Raw genomic sequence first — 19,373 nt, 5'->3', positions numbered from 1 at the left:
AAAAAAAGTGACAATTTTGAGAAAAAAAAAAAAAAAACACAATATTTATCTTTTTTTTTTTTTTTTTAAACAATTTTTTTTCCTCAGTTTAGGCCGATATGTATTCTTCTACATATTTTTGCTAAAAAAATTAGCAGTAAGCGTATATTGATTGGATTGCGCAAAAGTTATAGTGTCTATAAATAATTATGGCATTTTTTTTTATTTTACTAGTAATGGCGGCGATCTGCGATTTTTGTTGTGACTGTGATATTACAGCAGACATAGCGGACACTTTTGACACCATTTTGGGACCAGTGACATTTATACAGCGATCAGTGCTATAAAATGCATTGATTACTGTATAAATGTGACTGGCAGGGAAGGGGTTAACACTAGGGGGTGATCAAAGGGTTAACTGTGTGTCCTTGGGAGTGATTCTAACTGTAGGGGGAGGTGACTCGCAAGGGGAGGCGACCGATCGGTGTTCCTCTGTAATGGGAACACACGGATCGGTCTCCTCTCACCTGACAGGACACGGATCTGTGTTTACACACACAGATCCATGTCCCAGCTCTGTGACGAGCAATCACGGGTGCCCAGCGGACATCGTGTTCGCATTGGGTCCCAAGTGATGCAGCGGGTGTGCACGCGCCGCCGTCAATGCAGGGAATTCCAGGATGTTATAAGACGCCTGCCTGGAGGGACGAAGGGTTCCTGCGGGAGTCATATGACAATACTGTAGGGAAGTGGTTAAGTATTCACCCCCCCCCCCCCTTGGCTTTTTAGCCATTTTGTTACATTACAGCCTTTAGTTCAATGTTTTTTTTAATCTGAATTATATGTGATGGTAAGAACACAATAGTCTAAGTTGGTGAAGTAAAATTAGAAAAATATATTACATAAAACTATCTTTCAGAAGTAAAATAAAAAAGATAATTGGCATGTGCGTATGTATTCACCCACTTTGTTATAAAGCCTATAAAAAAAGCTCTGATGCAACTAATTACCTTCAGAAGTCACATAATTAGTGAAATGATGTCCACCTGTGTGCAATCTAAGTGTCACATTATCCGTCATTACATATACACACCTTTTTGAAAGGCCCCAGAGGCTGCAACACCCAAGCAAGAGGCACCACTAACCAAACACTGCCATGAAGACCAGGGAACTCTCCAAACAATTAAAGGGACAATGTTGTTGAAAAGTACAAGTCAGGGTTAGGTTATAAAAAAATAAATCCAAATCTTTGATGATCCCTAGGAGCACTATCAAATATATCATAACCAAATGGAAATAACATGGCAAAACAGCAAATCTGCCAAGAGACTGCCGGACACAAAAACTCACGGACCGGGCAAGGAGGGCATTAATCAGAGAGGCAGCACAGAGACCTAAGGTAACCCTGGACGAGCTGCAGAGTTCCACAGCAGACACTGGAGTATCTGTACATAGGGCCACAATAAGCTATACGCTTCATAAAGTAGAGCTTTATGGCAGAGTGGCCAGAAGAAAATCATTATGTTTTGAGTTTGCAAAAAGGCATGTGGGAGACTCCTAAAATGTACAGAGGAAGGCGCTCTGGTCTGATGAAACTAAAATTGAACTTTTTGGCCATCAAAGAAAAACACTGTCTTGCAAACCCAACACATCACATCACCCAAAAAACACTATCCCCACAATGAAACATGGTGGTGGCAGCATCATACTGTAGGGATGTTTTTCAGCAGTCAGGACTGGGCAACTGGTCAGAGTTGAGGGAAAGATGGATGGTGCTAAATACAGGGATATTCTTGAACAAAACCTGTACCACTCTGTGTGCGATTTGAGGCTAGGACAAAGGTTCACCTTCCAGCAGGACAATGGCCCCAAACACACAGATAAAGCAACACTTGAGTGTTTTAAGGGGAAACATGTAAATGTGTTAAAATGGCCTAGTCAAAACCCAGACCTCAATCCAATAGAAAATCTGTGGCCAGACTTAAAGGGGTTGTAAAGGTTTGTTTTTTATTTTCTAAATAGGTTCCTTTAACCACTTGCTTACTGGGCACTTAAACACCCTTCCTGCCCAGACCAATTTTCAGCTTTCGGTGCTCTCACACTTTGAATGACAATTACTCATGCAACACTGTACCCAAATGAATTTTTTTGTCCTTTTTTTCCCCACAAATAGAGCTTTCTTTTGGTGATATTTGATCAGATCACCTGAAATGAAAAAAAGACCAAAAATTTAGAAAAAAAAAATGCATATATTTCTTTTTTTCTGTGACAAAATTATGCAAATTATTAATTTTTCTTCATAAATTTTGGCCACAATTTATACTGCTACATATCTTTGGTAAAAATAACCCAAATTAGTGGATATTATTTGGTCTTTGTGAAAGTTAGAGAGTCTACAAGCTGTGGTGCGAATCACACAAAATTGATCACATCTGATGTACTGGTGGCCTATCTCGCTTGTTCGCTAACCCGAACAAGTCAGGAAAGTACAAATACCCCCCAAATGACCCCTTTTTGGAAAGTAGACATTCCAAGGTATTTTGTAAGAGGCATGGTGAGCTTTTTCATGTTGTCATTTTTTTCCCACAATTCTTTGCAAAATTAAGATTTTAAAAAAAAAAATTTAACAAAATTGTCATTGTAATAGGTTATTTCTCTCACATGGCATGTGTATACCACAAATGACACCCCCAAAAAAATTCTGCTACTCCTCCTGAGTATTACAGTGGGACTTTTTCACAGCCTGGCCACATAGAGGCCCAACATGCAGGGAGCGCCATCAGGTGTTCTAGGAGCATAAATTACACATCTAACTTGTTAACTACCTATTACACTTTTGAAGGCCCTTGAGCACCAGGACAATGACACGTGACACCGATGACAGATGGCACTAATACGTGGCACCGATGACAGATGGCACTAATACGTGGCACCGATGACAGATGGCACTAATACGTGGCACCGATGACAGATGGCACTAATACGTGGCACCGATGACACGTGACACTGACAACAGGTGGCACTAATATGTGGCATTGATGACAGATGGCACTAATATGTGGCACTGGGGACAAATGGCACTAACAGGTGGCACTGGGGTGGATGGCACTGGGGGAGCATGGCACTTTTTTTTCCCCCCACTTACGGCCGCTGCAGCCGTTCATCTCTCCCCTCTCACACGCTGTCTGTGTGAGGGAGAGCGGCGCTGAGAGATGATCTCATATGTTTACATATGAGATCATCTCACATTGGACACGCCGTTCGCTGTAAACGGCCAATCACAGTGGCCATTTACAGCGATCTGTGTTTGCCTGTCTCCGGGGGACACGGCAAACAAAACTTCCCCGATGCACGCCCGCGGCGGCACGCATTGCGGAAGTAAACACGAGGACGTCCAGGGACGGCCTCCCGGACGAAAGCGCCCACTCTAAAGCCGTCATTCGGCTATAGGGCAGGCGGGAAGCGGTTAAGTTAGTGCATTGTTGTTTTACTTACCTTTTCCTTTGATTTCCCTTCTAAATGTTTTTTTTCTTTGTTTTCTTTGTCTGAATTTCTCACTTCCTGTTCCTCCTCAGTAAGCTGTTCTGACTGACTAAACACCGCTCAGATGATGGTGTGAAGTTTACTGAGGAGAAACCGGAAGTGAGAAATTCAGACAAAGAAAAAATTTTTTAGAAGGGAAATCGAAGGAAAAGGTAAGTGAGCCAACAATGCACTAGCTTAAAAAGGAACCCATTTAGAAAATAAAAAAAACAAACCTTTACAACCCCTTTAAAGATTGTTGTTCACATGCGCAAACCATCCAACTTGAAGGAGCTGGAGAAGTTTTGCAAGGAGGAATAGGCAAAAATCCCACTGGTAAGATGTGTCAAGCTCATAGAGACTTATCCAAAAGTGGCTGAGGAGGGTGCAGATCATCTGGGAATGAAGATGGCCAAAAAGTTAGAGGGGTTTTTAAACTAGGCGATGGAGGGGGGGGGGGGTCCCAGAGGTAGATATAGGCAGTGTGGAACATATTCCAGAGGGTAGTATTGGGGGCATTAGTGGTAGGCTGACCAAAGCACACAAACCCAAGGTAAGTATAGTAGCAAGTCCTAGTTGTAATCTCGGAACACCCAATAAGAGGATAATATGCAACCGGTCTAAACTACGTGGCATATTCACCAATGCCAGTAGCCTCATGGACAAGATGGGTGAACTAGAAACTTTTGTATGAGGAGGATTTTGGTTTTGTGGGAATTTCAGAGACCTGGTTCAACAGCTCCCATGATTGGCTGGCAAACAAACATTCAAGGGTATACCCTTTATGGCAAGGATAGAGAGGGTAAAAAAGAGGGAGAGGTATGCCTATATATCAAGAATAATGTACAAGTAAATGTGATAAATTACATTACTAAAGGGAGCTAGAATCCTTATGGGTAGAGCTCCAAAGGGATGAAGCTAAGGGGAAAATAATACTGGGAGTATGCTATAGGTCCCCTAATCTGAGGGAGGAAGGGAAGACAGATCTATCACAATTTGGATTAGCAGCAAGGATGGGAAGTGTTATCACAATGGGGAATTTTAACTATCCAGACATAGACTTGGCGGAGGGAACCGTGCATTCATCTAAGGCTCGACAGTTCCTAAATGTCTTGCAGGGCAATTTTATGGGTCAGATGGTAGACGCACCAACTAGAAATAAAGTGTTACTGGATCTACTGATTAACAACAATACAGACCTGGTCACGGATGTGGAAAACTGGGGCAATTTAGGGAACAGTGATCAAAGGTCAATTGGCTTCAGTATAAAACACACAAACAGGAAACATAAGGGGAATACAAAGACACTGAATTTCAAAAGAGCCAACTTCCCCAAAACCACAAACCTTGCTAGAAGGCATAAATTGGGATAAAATCTTCACAACAAAGAACACGGAGGAGAGATGGGTTTGCTTTAAGAGCATATTAAATAAGGGCATTAGCCAATGCATCCCATTGAGTAAACCGCAAACAAAAGTCCTGGATGGCTTAACTCCAATGTAAAAATGCATATAAAAGCAAAGGAGAAGGCCATCAAAAAAATACATAGTGGAGGAGAGCAAAAAAAAAAATCTCAAGAAATTCTTTAAGTACGTAAACAGTAAAAAAAGGAGGACAGACCATATTGGCCCCATAAAGAATGAGGAAGGACATCTGGTTATAAAAGATGGGGAGATGGCGAAGGTATTGAATTTATTCGTCTCCTTAGTCTTCACGAGGGAATCGGGAGGCTTCAGTAACAAAAACTGCAGTGTTTATCCTCATGATACATCACAGGAAGCACCTCCATGGTTAACAGAGGACAGAATTAAAATTAGACTTGGGAAACGCAACATTAATAAATCAATCATTGGGACCAGATGGCTTGCACCCAAGGTTACTTAGGAACTCAGTCAAGTAATTGCCAGACCATTGTACCTAATTTTTACTGACAGTCTACTGAATGGAATGGTACCAGGTGATTTTAGAAAAGCCAATGTAGCACCAATATTTAAAAAGGGCCCAAAATACATCCCTGGGAATTACAGACTAGTTGGCCTAACATCAATAGTATGTAAACTCTTGGAGGGGATGATAAGGGACTATATACAAGATTTTAGTAATGAGAACGGTATCATTAGCAGTAATCAGCATGGATTCATGAAGAATCGTTCTTGCCAAACCAATCTACTAACCTATGAGAAGGGGAGTTTCCAGCTAGATAAAGGAAGGCCCGTAGATGTGTATCTGAATTTTGCAAAAGCATTTGACAGTGCCCCATAAACGTTTACTGTACAAAATAAGGTACGTTGGCATGGACCATAGGGTGTACATGGATTGAAAACTGGCTACAAGGGAGAGTTCAGAGGGTGGTGATAAATGGGGAGTACTCAGAATGGTCAGGGGTGGGTAGTGGGGTCCTCCAGGGTTCTGAAGTGCTGGGACCAATCCTATTTAATTTAATCATAAATGACCTGGAGGAATGGGGTAAACAGTTCAATCTATTTGCAGACCATAAGCTAAGCAGGGCAATAACTTCTCAGCAGGATGTGAAAACCTTGCAAAAAGATCTGAATTAATTGGGTGGGCAACTACACATGGCAAATGAGGTTCAATGTAGAAAAATGTAAAATAATGCATTTGGGTGGCAAAAATATGAATGCAATCCACTCTCTAGGGGGTGAACCTCCTGGGGGGGGATAGAGTATGGAAGAGGACCTGGGGGTCCTAGTAGATGATGGACTCAGCAATGGCATGCAATACCAAACTGCTGCTAACAAAGCAAAACAGAATATTGGCATGCATTAAAAAGGGGATTAAGTCCAGGGATAAAGCGATAGTTCTCCCACTCTACAAGACTTTGATCTGGCCTCACCTGGAGTATGCTGTCCAGTTCTGGGCACCAGTCCTCAAGAAGGATGTAGTGGAAATGGAGCAAGTACAAAGAAGGGCAACAAAGCTAATAAAAAAAGGGTCTGGAGGATATTAGTTATGAAGAAAGGTTGCTAGCACTGAACTTATTCTCTCTGGAGAAGAGACGTTTGAGAGGGTATATGACTTCAATTTACAAATACCATACTTGTGATCCCACGATAGGGATAAAACGTTTTTGCGGAAGGGAGTTTAATAAGACACGTGGCCACTCATTAAAATTAGAAGAAGATAGGATTTTTGTACTCAACGTAAAATCCTTTCTCTGAAGTTCATTTACGGACACAGCACCTTTAATCTTGACCTTGGGATTATATCGCCACCTTCAGGAGAGGACATGCAAAAAACTGCACAGTACCGCCCAGGGGGCGGTCCTACTGGCTATAACCCCTCACTCTGCTTCCAGCAGCTCAGTTTGTAAAAAAGCTGTACAAAACATAAATAGGAGGGGTGGGTGCTGTGTCCGTCAATGAACTTCAGAGAAAAAGTATTTTACGGCGAGTACAAAAATCTTATTTTCTCTTTCGTTCATTGATGGACACAGCACCTTTAATCTTGACCTTAAGGATGTCCCCAAGCAGTGTCAAAAAAACGAGGGGTGGGAACAAAAAAATAAACTCCACCCATAACAAAAAAGGAACCCCCTCAACAGAGGAGTTGCAACCTTAAACGGCCACCTGGAAAACCTTGCGGCCGAAGCATGCATCCGAAAATGCGCTTACATCAACCTTGTAAAAGTTTGTGAAAGTGTGAACGGACGACCAGGTCGCAGCCTTACACACCTGGGAAATGGAGGCTTGATGTCGGAAAGCCCAGGGAGGCACCAATTGCCCTGGTTGAATGTGCTGTAACGGGAAAGGGGGGGGTGCCTGCCCCCTTATGGCATAAGCCTGAACCACGATCTGTCTGATCCACCGAGAAATAGTGGCCGACGAGACCAGCAGGCCCTTCTTCGGACCAGCCACTGATACAAAAAAATAAAAATAAAATAAAAGGAGTCCAACCTCCGGAAAGGAGCTGTAGCAGACAGATACACCCACAGAGCCCGGACCAGGTCCAGAGAATGCAAAGCAACCTCTTTCGAAAAGACGACTGAGGACGGAAGCACAATGTCCTCATTTAGATGGAAAGCCGAAACAACCTTTAGAAGAAACGAAGGCTGCAGACGCAGCACTGCCTTATCCTCATGGAGGATCAAGTAGGAAGACTTGCAAGACAAGGCCGCCAACTCAGAAACCCTCTTGGCAGATGTAATAGCCACTAGAAAGACTACTTTCTGAGAGTGTCAATAAGGAAATCTCCCTAATGTTCTCAAACGGCGGTTTCTGAAGCACAGAGAGTACCAGATTCAAATCCCACGGAGGTTGCGGTGGTCGAACGGAGGGGCCACATGTCGAACCCCCTGAAAAAACATACTCACCAATGAAGGAGTGGTCAAAGGTTGCTGAAAAAAGAGACAGCCAAAGCTGATCTCTGTGCCTTAATGGTGCTTAATGCAAGATTCTGATGGTTTCAACACCCATGCTGTTAAAATCAGGAAAGGTAAAGCAGGATGAAGTATTGGACCTTGAGACAGAAGGTCCTCCCACATTAGCAGCCACCAAGGAACATCCGCCACCATTCTGACTATGTCAGCGTACCAAGGACGTCCAGGCCAATCTGGGGCAATCAGAATTACCGGAATCTCGTCCGTCTCCACTCTGCGTAGCAGACGGGGTAGGAGAGGCATAAATCAGCCGATAATGCCCCCATGGAGCCACAAACACATCTGCCCAGGGGTCTCTTGTCCTGGCCACAAACCTCTGTACCTTCCGATTGAGCCGAGAGGCCAAGAGTTCCACATCTGGTGTGCCCCAACTTAGGCAAATGAGCCGAAATACATCCGGATGCAGCGACAATTCCCCTTGCTCCAGCATCTGACGACATCTGAGTGATCTCCAGGGCTGCAGCCAAGCTCCTTGTTCATCCTTGATGTCTGACATACGTCACCGCCGTGGCGTTGTCTGACTGGAACCTGACCGGACGCCCCTGCAGCCATTTCGACCATGTGGAGAGGCACTGCACTCATCGCCCGAAGCACCAGCACGTTGATCGGCAGGCGGGATTTTTCCTGTGTCCAGCGACCCTGAGCAGACTGTATGCCCCAAACCCCCCCCCAGCCCGTTAGGCTGGCATCCGTTGTGATCACCGTCCACTGGAGAGGAAGGAACGACTTCCTGGACCGAAGGGCTGGAGACCTCAGCCACCAGAGAAGGGAATCTGACTAGCAGGCTCACCCGAATTTGACAATCCAGGTATGTCGGAGATTTGTCCAATCTGGACAGGATCTCTTTCTGCAAGACTCAAGTGTGGGATTGAGCATGCGGTACCACCTCAAAAGTGGCTACCATGAGACCCAGAACTCGCATGCAAAAACGCAGCGACTACCACCTGCGGGACACCAACAACTTCACTGCAGCTTGAAGAGTCTGCAGCTTGTCTGAAGGGAGACAGACTCTCGCCTCTGAGGAGTCCAGAATCAAGCCCAGGTACTCCAGGCATTGAGTGGGCACCAACACCGACTTCTGGAGGTTCAACACCCAACCAATCTCCCGGAGAGTCTGTATGGTGATCGCCACATCCTCCCTTAATTCTGAGGCAGAAGCTGCTCTCAGGAGGAGGTCGTCCAGGTAACCCGCGATTGTGATCCTTCGTTGTCTTAGCAATGGCAAAATTTCGGGCTAGCACCTTGGTGAAGACCCTCGTCGTCGCATAGGCACCTAGTGCAGATGAGCCGGTTGCAATAACAGAAATGTCTGGGGAAGAAGCGACAGCTTCTGACGCCATGCTGACCCACTCCCACCTGTCACCACTTAGGGACCTAAGGCAAGCCAAAACAAAAGCCCACCCTCCTAGCTGCCACAGACTGAGGGCCCCCCCCCAGGACTCAACACCCTGACCCAGGTACTGCGCTGTGCTGCCACTGTCCGCTCTCCCCTGTGCCAGCCAAGAGGTGTTCTGTGTCAGTTTCGCGCTGTTCCAGACTGAAACAGCCACCCAGCACTAGAGTGAAACAAAACTGAGGCTACTAGAAAATGGCTTCTGGCCACCTCAGCGAGAGGGCAACACACAGATATGCAGAAAAAAAAAAAACTGCCTAAAAAACAGGGAGAAATCAAGCGGACCACCAACCGCCCAGCGCAGCCCCCTGCCAGGACTCAGAGACCCCTGGACAGGTACGTGCACCGTACCCCCTATGCCCAGTCACACAGCAGACCATAGCATGGGGAGGAGAAGAAAGGACAGGGAGAGAGGAAAGGGAGAGTGAGAGAACCCCTAGTCGACCTCCGCGGGAATGCCCAGCTGCTCCATCCTGCAGAGACAGGTGGAACCCTACTTACCCTCCTGCAGGGACTGCTGGACGCATTCCATGGACAGTTCCATCACCCGAGCAGTATGGAGTGACTGTCGGTCAACGGCACGCTGTGACTTGGACAGCAGTAGCCCGGTCATGTGTGTGCCCCGGAGCATATAGCTCACCGGCCACCCCTGGACCATATGGAGCATGTTGTGGCCGACCCAGCATGTAGCTAAGGTCTGCACACACTCGATGGCCAGGCTGGGGAGAATACCAGGATCTATATTATCCAGCCTGTCACCCAGCCCGGCTGTTGATTGTAGATTACAGGAATCAAAAGTAACACAGGAATCTTCTACACTAAGCAGAAAAAAAAAACAGGAGTTCTATCCAGTAGGACCACCCCCCGGGCGGTACTGTGCAGTTTTGCTGTTTTTACATATTCTGCCTAGTCCTTTCCTGAAGGCTGCGATATAACCCTCAGGTCAAGATTAAAAGGTGCAGCATCCATCAATGAACGAAAGAGAAAAGAGGTTTAAACCTTAGTTCTTTACTGTAAGAGCAGCAAGGATTTGGAATTCCCTTCCACAGGCAGCGGTTTCAGCGGGGGGCATCGATGGCTTCAAAAAACGATTAGATAAGCACCTGAATGACCGCAACATACTGGGATATATGTAATACTGACATATAATCACACACATAGGTTGGACTTGATGGTAACTATGTAACCCAGGTGCAGGGTGAAATGCACAATGAAATGGAAGTGCATTAACTAATGTTGTAGGTCACATATTGAAGCCAATAAAAAGGTTTTACGCTATTGGAGCCCTTTCTCCTCTTTTTTTTTTGGCAATAGTGAACATGGAGTGAGAGAGTTAAGCAGAAGCCCTGGATGTTTAACCTCTTGGGGGAAAGTGCATTGAGACTTTGCTCTTAAATGAAAGGTCATGGCCATCTGGTGAGTTCTCAGTGGTGGTGTTTCATGGTGGTGGATTTGAAGCACTGATCACTTTATACAGTTGATTTTTTTTTCTTTTATAAACAGACATTTTTAATAATTTATTTGGACATTGATATTTTTTTTTTTAAATAAGAAGATTTGATAATTTATGGATGCACTTGATTAAGAGATATAGATATATATATGCACTGTAACGCTTTATATGTAAAAAGAGAGAGAGATATATATATATATATATATATATATATATATAGACATATACACACACACACACACACACACACATATATATACACAGTGCCTTGCGAAAGTATTCGCTCCCCTTGAACTTTTCAACCTTTTGCCACATTTCAGGCTTCAAACATAGATATAAAATTTTAATTTTTTGTGAAGAATCACCAACAAGTGGGACACAATTGTGAAGTGGAACAAAATCTATTGGATATTTTAAACTTTTTTAGCAAATAAAAAACTGAAAAGTGGTGCGTGCAAAATTATTCGGCCCCTTTACTTTCAGTGCAGCAAACTCACTCCAGAAGTTCAGCGAGGATCTCTGAATGATCCAATGTTGTCCTAAATGACTGATGGTGATAAATAGAATCCACCTGTGTGTAATCAAGTCTCTGTATAAATGCACCTGTTCTGTGATAGTCTCAGGGTTCTGTTGAAAGCGCAGAGAGCATCATGAAGACCAAGGAACACACCAGGCAGGTCCGTAATACTGTTGTGGAGAAGTTTAAAGCCGGATTTGGATACAAAAAGATTTCCCAAGCTTTAACCACTTGAGGACCGCCGTATTGCCATTGTACGTCAGCACAATGGCACAGGCAGGCACAATCACGTACATCTACGTGATTGCCTTCCAGCGGGTGGGGGGTCCGATCGGACCCCCTCCCGCTGGTTACGGCGGTCCGATTCGGGCCAGGAGCGCTCCGTGATGAGGGGATGGCCGTTGGTTTTCGGCCACCCCCTCTGGATCTCTCCTGGCCAATGAGAAGCTTCCTCCCCTGTGTATTGTTTACACAGGAAGGAGGAAGTGATGTCATTCTCCTCGGGGCGGTCTTTTTGACCGGACTACGAGGAGAAGAGTAAAAGTAAGTGTGCACCAACACTACACTGACATGTAGGTACACACAGGCACACAAACCCCCCCCCGATCCCCCCCCCGCCCCCCCTCCCCCCCAGTCACAGTGTCACTGATTGCATTGATCATTTCTTTACTGATCAATGCATTCAGTGTCAGTTGTGACAGTAAAAACTGTCAGGACAGTTAGTGTTAGGTCCAGGGTAGCCCCCTATCACCCCCCAATAAAGATTTAACCCCCTGATTGCCCCTAGAGTTAACCCTTTCACCCCCTTTTGCCAGTGTCACTAAGCGATCATTTTTCTGATCGCTGCATGTGTCGCTAGTGTCGCTAGGTAGCTAGTTATTTTTTTAGGTTCACCGCCAGGTTTTTATAGCGCTAGGTACCCCGATATACTACCCAATAATGGTTTTAACCCCCTGATTGCTGCTAGTTAACCCTTTCACCCCCTTTCACCAGCGATCACAGTATAAGTGTCACTGGTGACGCTGGTTAGCCAGTTAGTTATTTAGGTTCCCCGTCAGGTTTTTATATAGCGCCAGGGACCCCCATATACTACCTAATAAAAATTTGAACCCCCTGATTGCCCCTAGTTAACCCTTTCACCACTGATCACCGTATAAGTGTTACGGGTGACTCTGGTTAGTTTGTTTTTTATAGCATTTTATATTCAAATCCGGAAGGCAGTGCTTGGTTTTCGGGGTCCCGTACGTGGCTAGGCTCCCAAAAAGTCCCCCACATGTGGTATCCCCGTACTCGGGAGAAGCAGCAGAATGTATTTTGGGGTGTCATTTCACATATGCCCATAGCATGTGTGAGCAATATATCATTTAGTGACAACTTGGTGCAAAAAAAAAAAAGTTTGTAATATTCCCGCAACTTGTGGCAAAATATAAAATATTCCATGGACTCAACATGCCTCTCAGTAAATAGCTTGGGGTGTCTACTTTCCAAAATGGGGTCATTTTGGGGGGGTTTTGTGCTATTTTGGCATTTTATGGCCTTCGAAACTGTGATAGGTAGTGAGGAGTTAAATCAAAAATTTGCACCCTTAGAAATCCTGAAGGTGGTGATTGGTTTTCGGGGTGCCGTGCGCGACTAGACTCCCAAAAAGTCCCACACACGTGGTATCGCCATACTCGGGAGAAGTAGCGGAATATATTTTGGGGTGCAATTCCACATATAACCATGGCATGTGTGAGCAATATATCATTTAGTGACAACTTTTTGTAAAAAAAATTTTTTTTTTTTTTTTGTCATTATTCAATCCCTTAGGACAAAAAAAATAAATATTCAATGGGCTCAACATACCCATCAGCAATTTCCTTGGGGTGTCTACTTTCCAAAATGGGGTCATTTGGGGGGGATTTGTACTGCCCTGCCATTTTAGCACCTCAAGAAATGAGATCGGCAGTCATAAATTAAAAGCTGTGTAAATTCCAGAAAATGTACTCTAGTTTGTAGACGCTATAACTTTTGCGCAAACCAAAAAATATACGCTTATTGACATTTTTTTTACTAAAGACATGTGGCTGAATAAATTTTGCCCTCAATGTATGACTAAAATTTAGTTTATTCGATTTTTCTTATAACAAAAAGAAGAAAATATCTTTTTTTTTCAAAATTTTCGCTCTTTTTCCATTTATATCGCAAAAAAAAAAAAAATCGCAGAGGCAATCAAATACCATCAAAAGAAAGCTCTATTTGTGGGAAGAAAAGGACGCAAATTTCGTTTGGGTGCAATATTGCATGACCGCGCAATTACCAGTTAAAGCAGCGCAGTGCGAAATTGCAAAAATACCTCTGGTCCTTAAGGTGTTTATTGGTCCGGAGCTGAAGTGGTTAAACATCCCAAGGAGCACTGTGCAAGCGATCATTTTGAAATGGGAGTATCAGACCACTGCAAATCTACCAAGACCTGGCCGTCCCTCTAACCTTTCAGCTCAGACAAGGAGAAGACTGATCAGAGATGCAGCCAAGAGGCCCATGATCACTCTGGATGAACTGCAGAGAACTACAGCTGAGGTGGGAGAGTCTGTCCATAGGACAACAATCAGTCGTACACTGCACAAATCTGGCCTTTATGGAAGAGTGGCAATAAGAAAGCCATTTCTCAAAGATATCCATAAAAAGTCTCGTCTAAAGTTTGCCACAAGCCATCTGGGAGACACACCAAACATGTGGAAAAGGTGCTCTGGTCAGATGAAACCAAAATCGAACTTTTTGCCCACAATGCAAAACGATATGTTTGGCGTAAAAGCAACACATCTCATCACCCTCAACACACCATCCCCACTGTCAAACATGGTGGTGGCAGTATCATGGTTTGGGCCTGCTTTTCTTCAACAGGGACAGGGAAGATGGTTAAAATTGAGGGGAAGATGGAAGCAGCCAAATACAGGACCATTCTGGATGAAAACCTGTTGGAGTCTGCAAAAGACCTGAAACTGGGACGGAGATTTATCTTCCAACAAGACAATGATCCCAAACATACAGCAAAACCTACAAAGGAATGGTTCACAAATAAACGTATCCAGGTGTTAGAATGGCCAAGTCAAAGTCCAGACCTGAATCCAATCGAGAATCTGTGGAAAGAGCTGAAAACTGCTGTTCACAAACGCTCTCCATCCAACCTCACTGAGCTCGAGCTGTTTTGCAAGGAAGAATGGGCAAGAATTTCAGTCTCTCGATGTGCAAAACTGATAGAAACATACCCCAAACGACTTGCAGCTGTAATCGCAGCAAAAGGTGGCTCTACAAAGTATTAACGCAAGGGGGCCGAATAATTTTGCACGCCCCACTTTTCATTTTTTTATTAATTAAAAAAAAGTTTCAAAAATCCAATAGATTTCGGTCCACTTCATAATTGTGTCCCACTTGTTGGTGATTCTTCACAAAAAATAAAAATTTTATATCTTTATGTTTGAAGCCTGAAATGTGGCAAAAGGTTGAAAAGTTCAATGGGGCCGAATACTTTCGCAAGGCACTGTATATACATACATATACACACACACACACACACACACACACACACACACAAAAGGGAATGATTTAGACAACCTGTGAGCGACACAGACACGTGGCATAGGTGTTTGAAGTTGAATACAGAAGCACCATATCACCAATTGAAGGGGAATGAGATAATTAGCACTGTATACTAAAGGTTTATTAATATTTAAACACGTTGTTTTAGTACAGCAGCTGTATCTGGAGTATGGGTAGCATGGGTATTATTGGTTGAGAATGTTTCAGGGTTTTAAGTAATTTTCTAGCAAATAAATACTGATTTAAAAATTTGTAAACAAAAAGTGCCAGATAAGGCTTGGTCTTCAAGTGGTTAAACCTTCTAAAGAACCTCTGTGCTTAGTATTATGTTCAAGACAAAATTAAAATTGTAAAAACATTTCTTTAGACAAACAAAAAGAATGCCTACAAAATGTTTTATCATTTTGGCCAACCAATCTCATGGCAGATACAACTCTGCAACTCAACACGATCACTTGTTGCATTAGCCGAAATGGGAAATAAATGCATCACTGCCTACCTGTGAAGCATGGCAGAGATGAGTGAAAAAGATTAAATTAATACTGCAAATGCTTTGGCAGGTAAAGCTATAAAAGCATGAAAGTATTTCTATTTATTGTTTATCTGTTTTACTTTTTATTATTATTAGATAAAGTTTTAAAAAAAATTAATAAAATGCCATGCATGTCCTTGCTTGTAAGATGAAAACGGTCACGTGCTTAAACTTTAATGACATGTACAGCAATTGTAATAAATATACTATAACAAAAAAACAAACAAACACATATTAAAAAAGATTTCAATGGTGTCTGTTCAGAGTTCTGCTTTGAAGCTACCCTGGTGGTAAAACAAATAGAAATGAGAAAAGCAATACAGTACCCAGTAAAAGAAGCAAGTTTATACTTACCTGTCCAGTGACTGGTTTGCTTAAACTTCATTTTCTTGCAAGGATCCATGAGCCAATACTATCCAACACTTCCAGGTGCATGGAATAGCAAACCTCCCACTGGCCCTTGTATTTCCATCCACCACCCTTGCGTCACCACTGTAAAACCACAGCAGCCGGAGGGGAAACACGCTATCCAACAGAAGTGTTGGGTAGTATTAGCACACAGAACCCTGCAAAAGAATGACGTTTTAGCTAAACAGTGTGTGTGTGTGTGTGTGTGTGTGTGTGTGTGTATAATATTATATATTATATATATATATATATATTATATACACACACTCTATTCCACTAAAACACCTGCAAACAAAAGATAAATAAAAAATAAATTGGTGCAGATATACTGTACCTGACTGGTTGAATATGAAAGCCTTAAAAGGCTCCAGTGTACGTTCTGTGTGATTAAATCTGGCCATTGGCTTAGCACCTTGAAACAACAGAATATTTGGAACAGCAACCGTACCAAACCTAGTGGACAGACTAGGGAAAAAATAAATAAAAAAATATTTATATTATATATATAATATATATATATATATATATATATATATATATATATATATATATAAATAAATAAATATAAAAGTTTAGAAGACATCTCAGACAAAAATGTAACATTAACAGAATGACCAAGAGCTGAACATTTTATCCCAAGCATTAATGCATCATTTACACTTGTTTTACCTACGGTAATTTGGCTCAATTACAGTGGGAATTAAAGTGTTTGTAAAGCCTAACAATGAATTTCTCTTATTTTTCCTTGCATTTGGTCTGTTAAATAAATACGATTGAAAGTTTTGTCATAAACAAAAAAAAAAATATCCCTTTGATCTTGCCAAAAATCCAGGACTTTCCTGTGCACTCTGCAAAGTTATCAGCCCTGCCCAGTTCACCTACAGTATGAGCTATAAACCACCTTCCCCATGTTTTGGAGAGGAGGAGAGAGGCTGTCCTGTAGTCTTAACCCACTTCCTGTCCTAGGGTAACAATGCTGCTTGCCTATACAGTACAGTGAGTGTTATAATAGTTGTCGAGTTGTGCAACTGGCAGAATCACCATGTAAGCTGAAATACATTATTTTTGTTCTTGGGCTTAAACACACTTTACCTGCTTATTCACTGCCCCACGTACATATACTGCATCAGGGAGGCCCTTAAGTGCAAAATCACATACCTATAGGCGATTCCTTTCTTTGGGTCTGGGGTGTGTGCACCGCCGCTGACCTGCTCCCACTGCGATTGGACACGACGGGAGCCAATCGGCAGGCTCTGTGGACCCGCCAATTGTTCCCGAGGCAGACAGAAGGGTGGTCTGCCTATGTAAACAAGGCATGATCACCATTCTATCAGAGGGGAAGATGGAGATCTTGTGTTCCTGCTAAGCAGGGACACAGATCTGTCTTCCCCCAGTCAAAACATCTCCCCACATAGTTAGCAAGCATGCCCCGCCCCTTAGTTATTTAAAAGATTACTAAACCCAGGAGCCTGCATTCACTATATCTGATCGCCCACAGTACACAGAACTGGAATTCTTTTCTTAAATATAAACTGCTAGATGTCCCAGATGATGACATTGGAGTGACGAGGCGCATTGGGTCGAGCCTACGCATGCGACACTTTCACGCCACCCCAGACTTGGAATGTTTGCTGTACAGCCTGGAGATTGTCTTTTTATGCGCATTTGTTTTTTATCAGATCAGTAGAACCTGCACTGTGTATGCATCTTAAAGCATTTAGCAGATTTACACTATGTGGTTTCCTTCACTTTATTTCCATGTAGATATCTGCAGTATATGGTTCTTACTGAGTTCATACACCTTGGAGAGCGAGTTAGTCTGATATACTGCAACCAAGTGATGCAAACTGGATTGCCCCCTAAGTGTTTACAACAGGCAAATTGGATTCTGTAGTAGAGTCATTCCAATCTGGTAAGATTGCATTTTGCCTATTGGTGATGGTTCACATGGTGATTACGCAAAGGTTTAGCATGACTGTCGTTCAATTCCATCTGTGGTGTATGTCACCAAGGCACACACTTTGGACTTTAAAGTCTTCACAAAGTCATATTTTCTTCTCCTTATATTGAGACTTTGTTGATTTATCATTTATGATCACTACTTTAGCGTGGCAACATACATGTTATATACTGTTGCATAGTTTTGTCTTGCTATATAGTTGCCAGCAGCTGTTTAGATCTACATGTGTTAATACCAGCGCAGTTAAAAAATAAAAAAAAAATCATTTTAAACTGCTAATTACCCTCTCTCAATAGGAGTATATAGCAGTCTTGTGACTTGAGTGTCAGACTAGGATTGTCTGGTTAAAGCTTGTAGGAGGAATTTTCATTCTGTACCGACTGTCCTATTTGGATGCAGGACCCCTGACCCTCCATCTGGACAGTGCCGATTGGAGGGTGCATTTTATCATTACAGGGCCAAAGAAAAAAAAATAAAACTCTATAAATACACACCAAACAGAGCATGTGCAGCCTGTCCCCTGGCTCTGTATTATCAGAAAATATATTGGGGACAGCGGAAGGAGGAGTGCATCAGAGGATTAACCCCTTAGGTTCCACACTGAGTATAACAAGCATGCTTCACTGCATATATAGACTGCTTTTACTATGGTGGGTTTAGTAACACTTTTAGAGCTGTCAGACGTCAGAGTCAGCAGATGGTGGGAGCCTTCGCCTGGACTGGAGTTGTTTTTTTTTTTTTTTGGGTCGGCATTTGTGGCGGGCATTGCCGATGTACAGCAGGGGACAATTTTTTGGTTTTGATCTTTTAATAAGGACTTGTCAAAAACTTGGGGGGGGGGGGGGGGGGGGGCGGTGAGATCTGGTGGTTCAGGAAGGGGGGGGGGGGGGGGGTCATTCGCTCGTGCCCTCTCTTTCCCAGCCCGTCAGGCTGCATGCTCGGATAAGGGTCCGGTATTAACCCCACACCGTTTTTTTGCACATTTTTGTATTGCTGGTAATGTCTTTTTATTACATTAGGCTGTCAGCAGGCTACCCCGCTGACAGCTGATGATTTATCCATTGTTAAGGATGCAGCAGCCTGCTTCTTAAAGAGGAGCTCCAGGCTTCGTCAGAAAAAAATAAATTAAAGTCAGCAGCAACAAATATTGTAGCTGCTGACTTTCAATATTAGGACACCTACCTTTCTATGAATCCAGCGGTGTCTTTACCCAAGCTGATTTTTCAATCGTAGCTTCGCTTTAACAACCAGTTATTCAGTGGTTGTTAAGGACGCCAGCAGCCCTCCTCCTTAACACCCCCGCATATTAAATGTAGCTTAAACACTAGGCTAAACAGTGCTTAGCTTTCTAGTGTACAAGAACCTGGTTGTCAGGTGAATAGAGCTGCACAATTATGGTTAAAATAAGAATCACCATTTTTTTGCTTAGAATAAAGATTGCGATGCTCAGCATAACATCATCTTTACCATTATACAAAAAAAAAAAAAAAAAGGAAGAAGACAATAACATTTCACTGCAAACTCGCTACAGTAACCTACTGTATATTTGTTAGGATAATTTAATGCAACAGAGCTGCCTTAGCCATAAATATGCATTATTAAACTGTAAAACTGTTTTAGAAAAAAAAGTTTCA

The 19,373-nt window shown here is 43.0% G+C and overlaps 1 protein-coding gene across 2 annotated transcripts in view; it reads right to left on the bottom strand.

Moving 5' to 3' along the window:
• Positions 1–19,373, bottom strand: part of TXNDC15 (thioredoxin domain containing 15) — a 51,793-nt gene that overhangs the window by 14,733 nt on the left and 17,687 nt on the right. For both annotated transcript variants that reach the window (XM_077473968.1, XM_077473969.1), the window contains exon 4: positions 16,114–16,244. In XM_077473968.1, the coding sequence (XP_077330094.1) occupies positions 16,114–16,244 (131 nt within the window). The remainder of the gene's footprint in view (positions 1–16,113; positions 16,245–19,373) is intronic.

Source organism: Lithobates pipiens, unplaced genomic scaffold (genome assembly GCF_037356315.1).
Source record: "Lithobates pipiens isolate NorthernLeopardFrog02 unplaced genomic scaffold, aLitPip1_a1.2 Scaffold_8, whole genome shotgun sequence".
Taxonomy (NCBI): Eukaryota; Metazoa; Chordata; class Amphibia; order Anura; family Ranidae; genus Lithobates; species Lithobates pipiens.
Note: the sequence above shows the minus strand (reverse complement) of the source record. Positions and strands in the feature narration are given on the sequence as shown.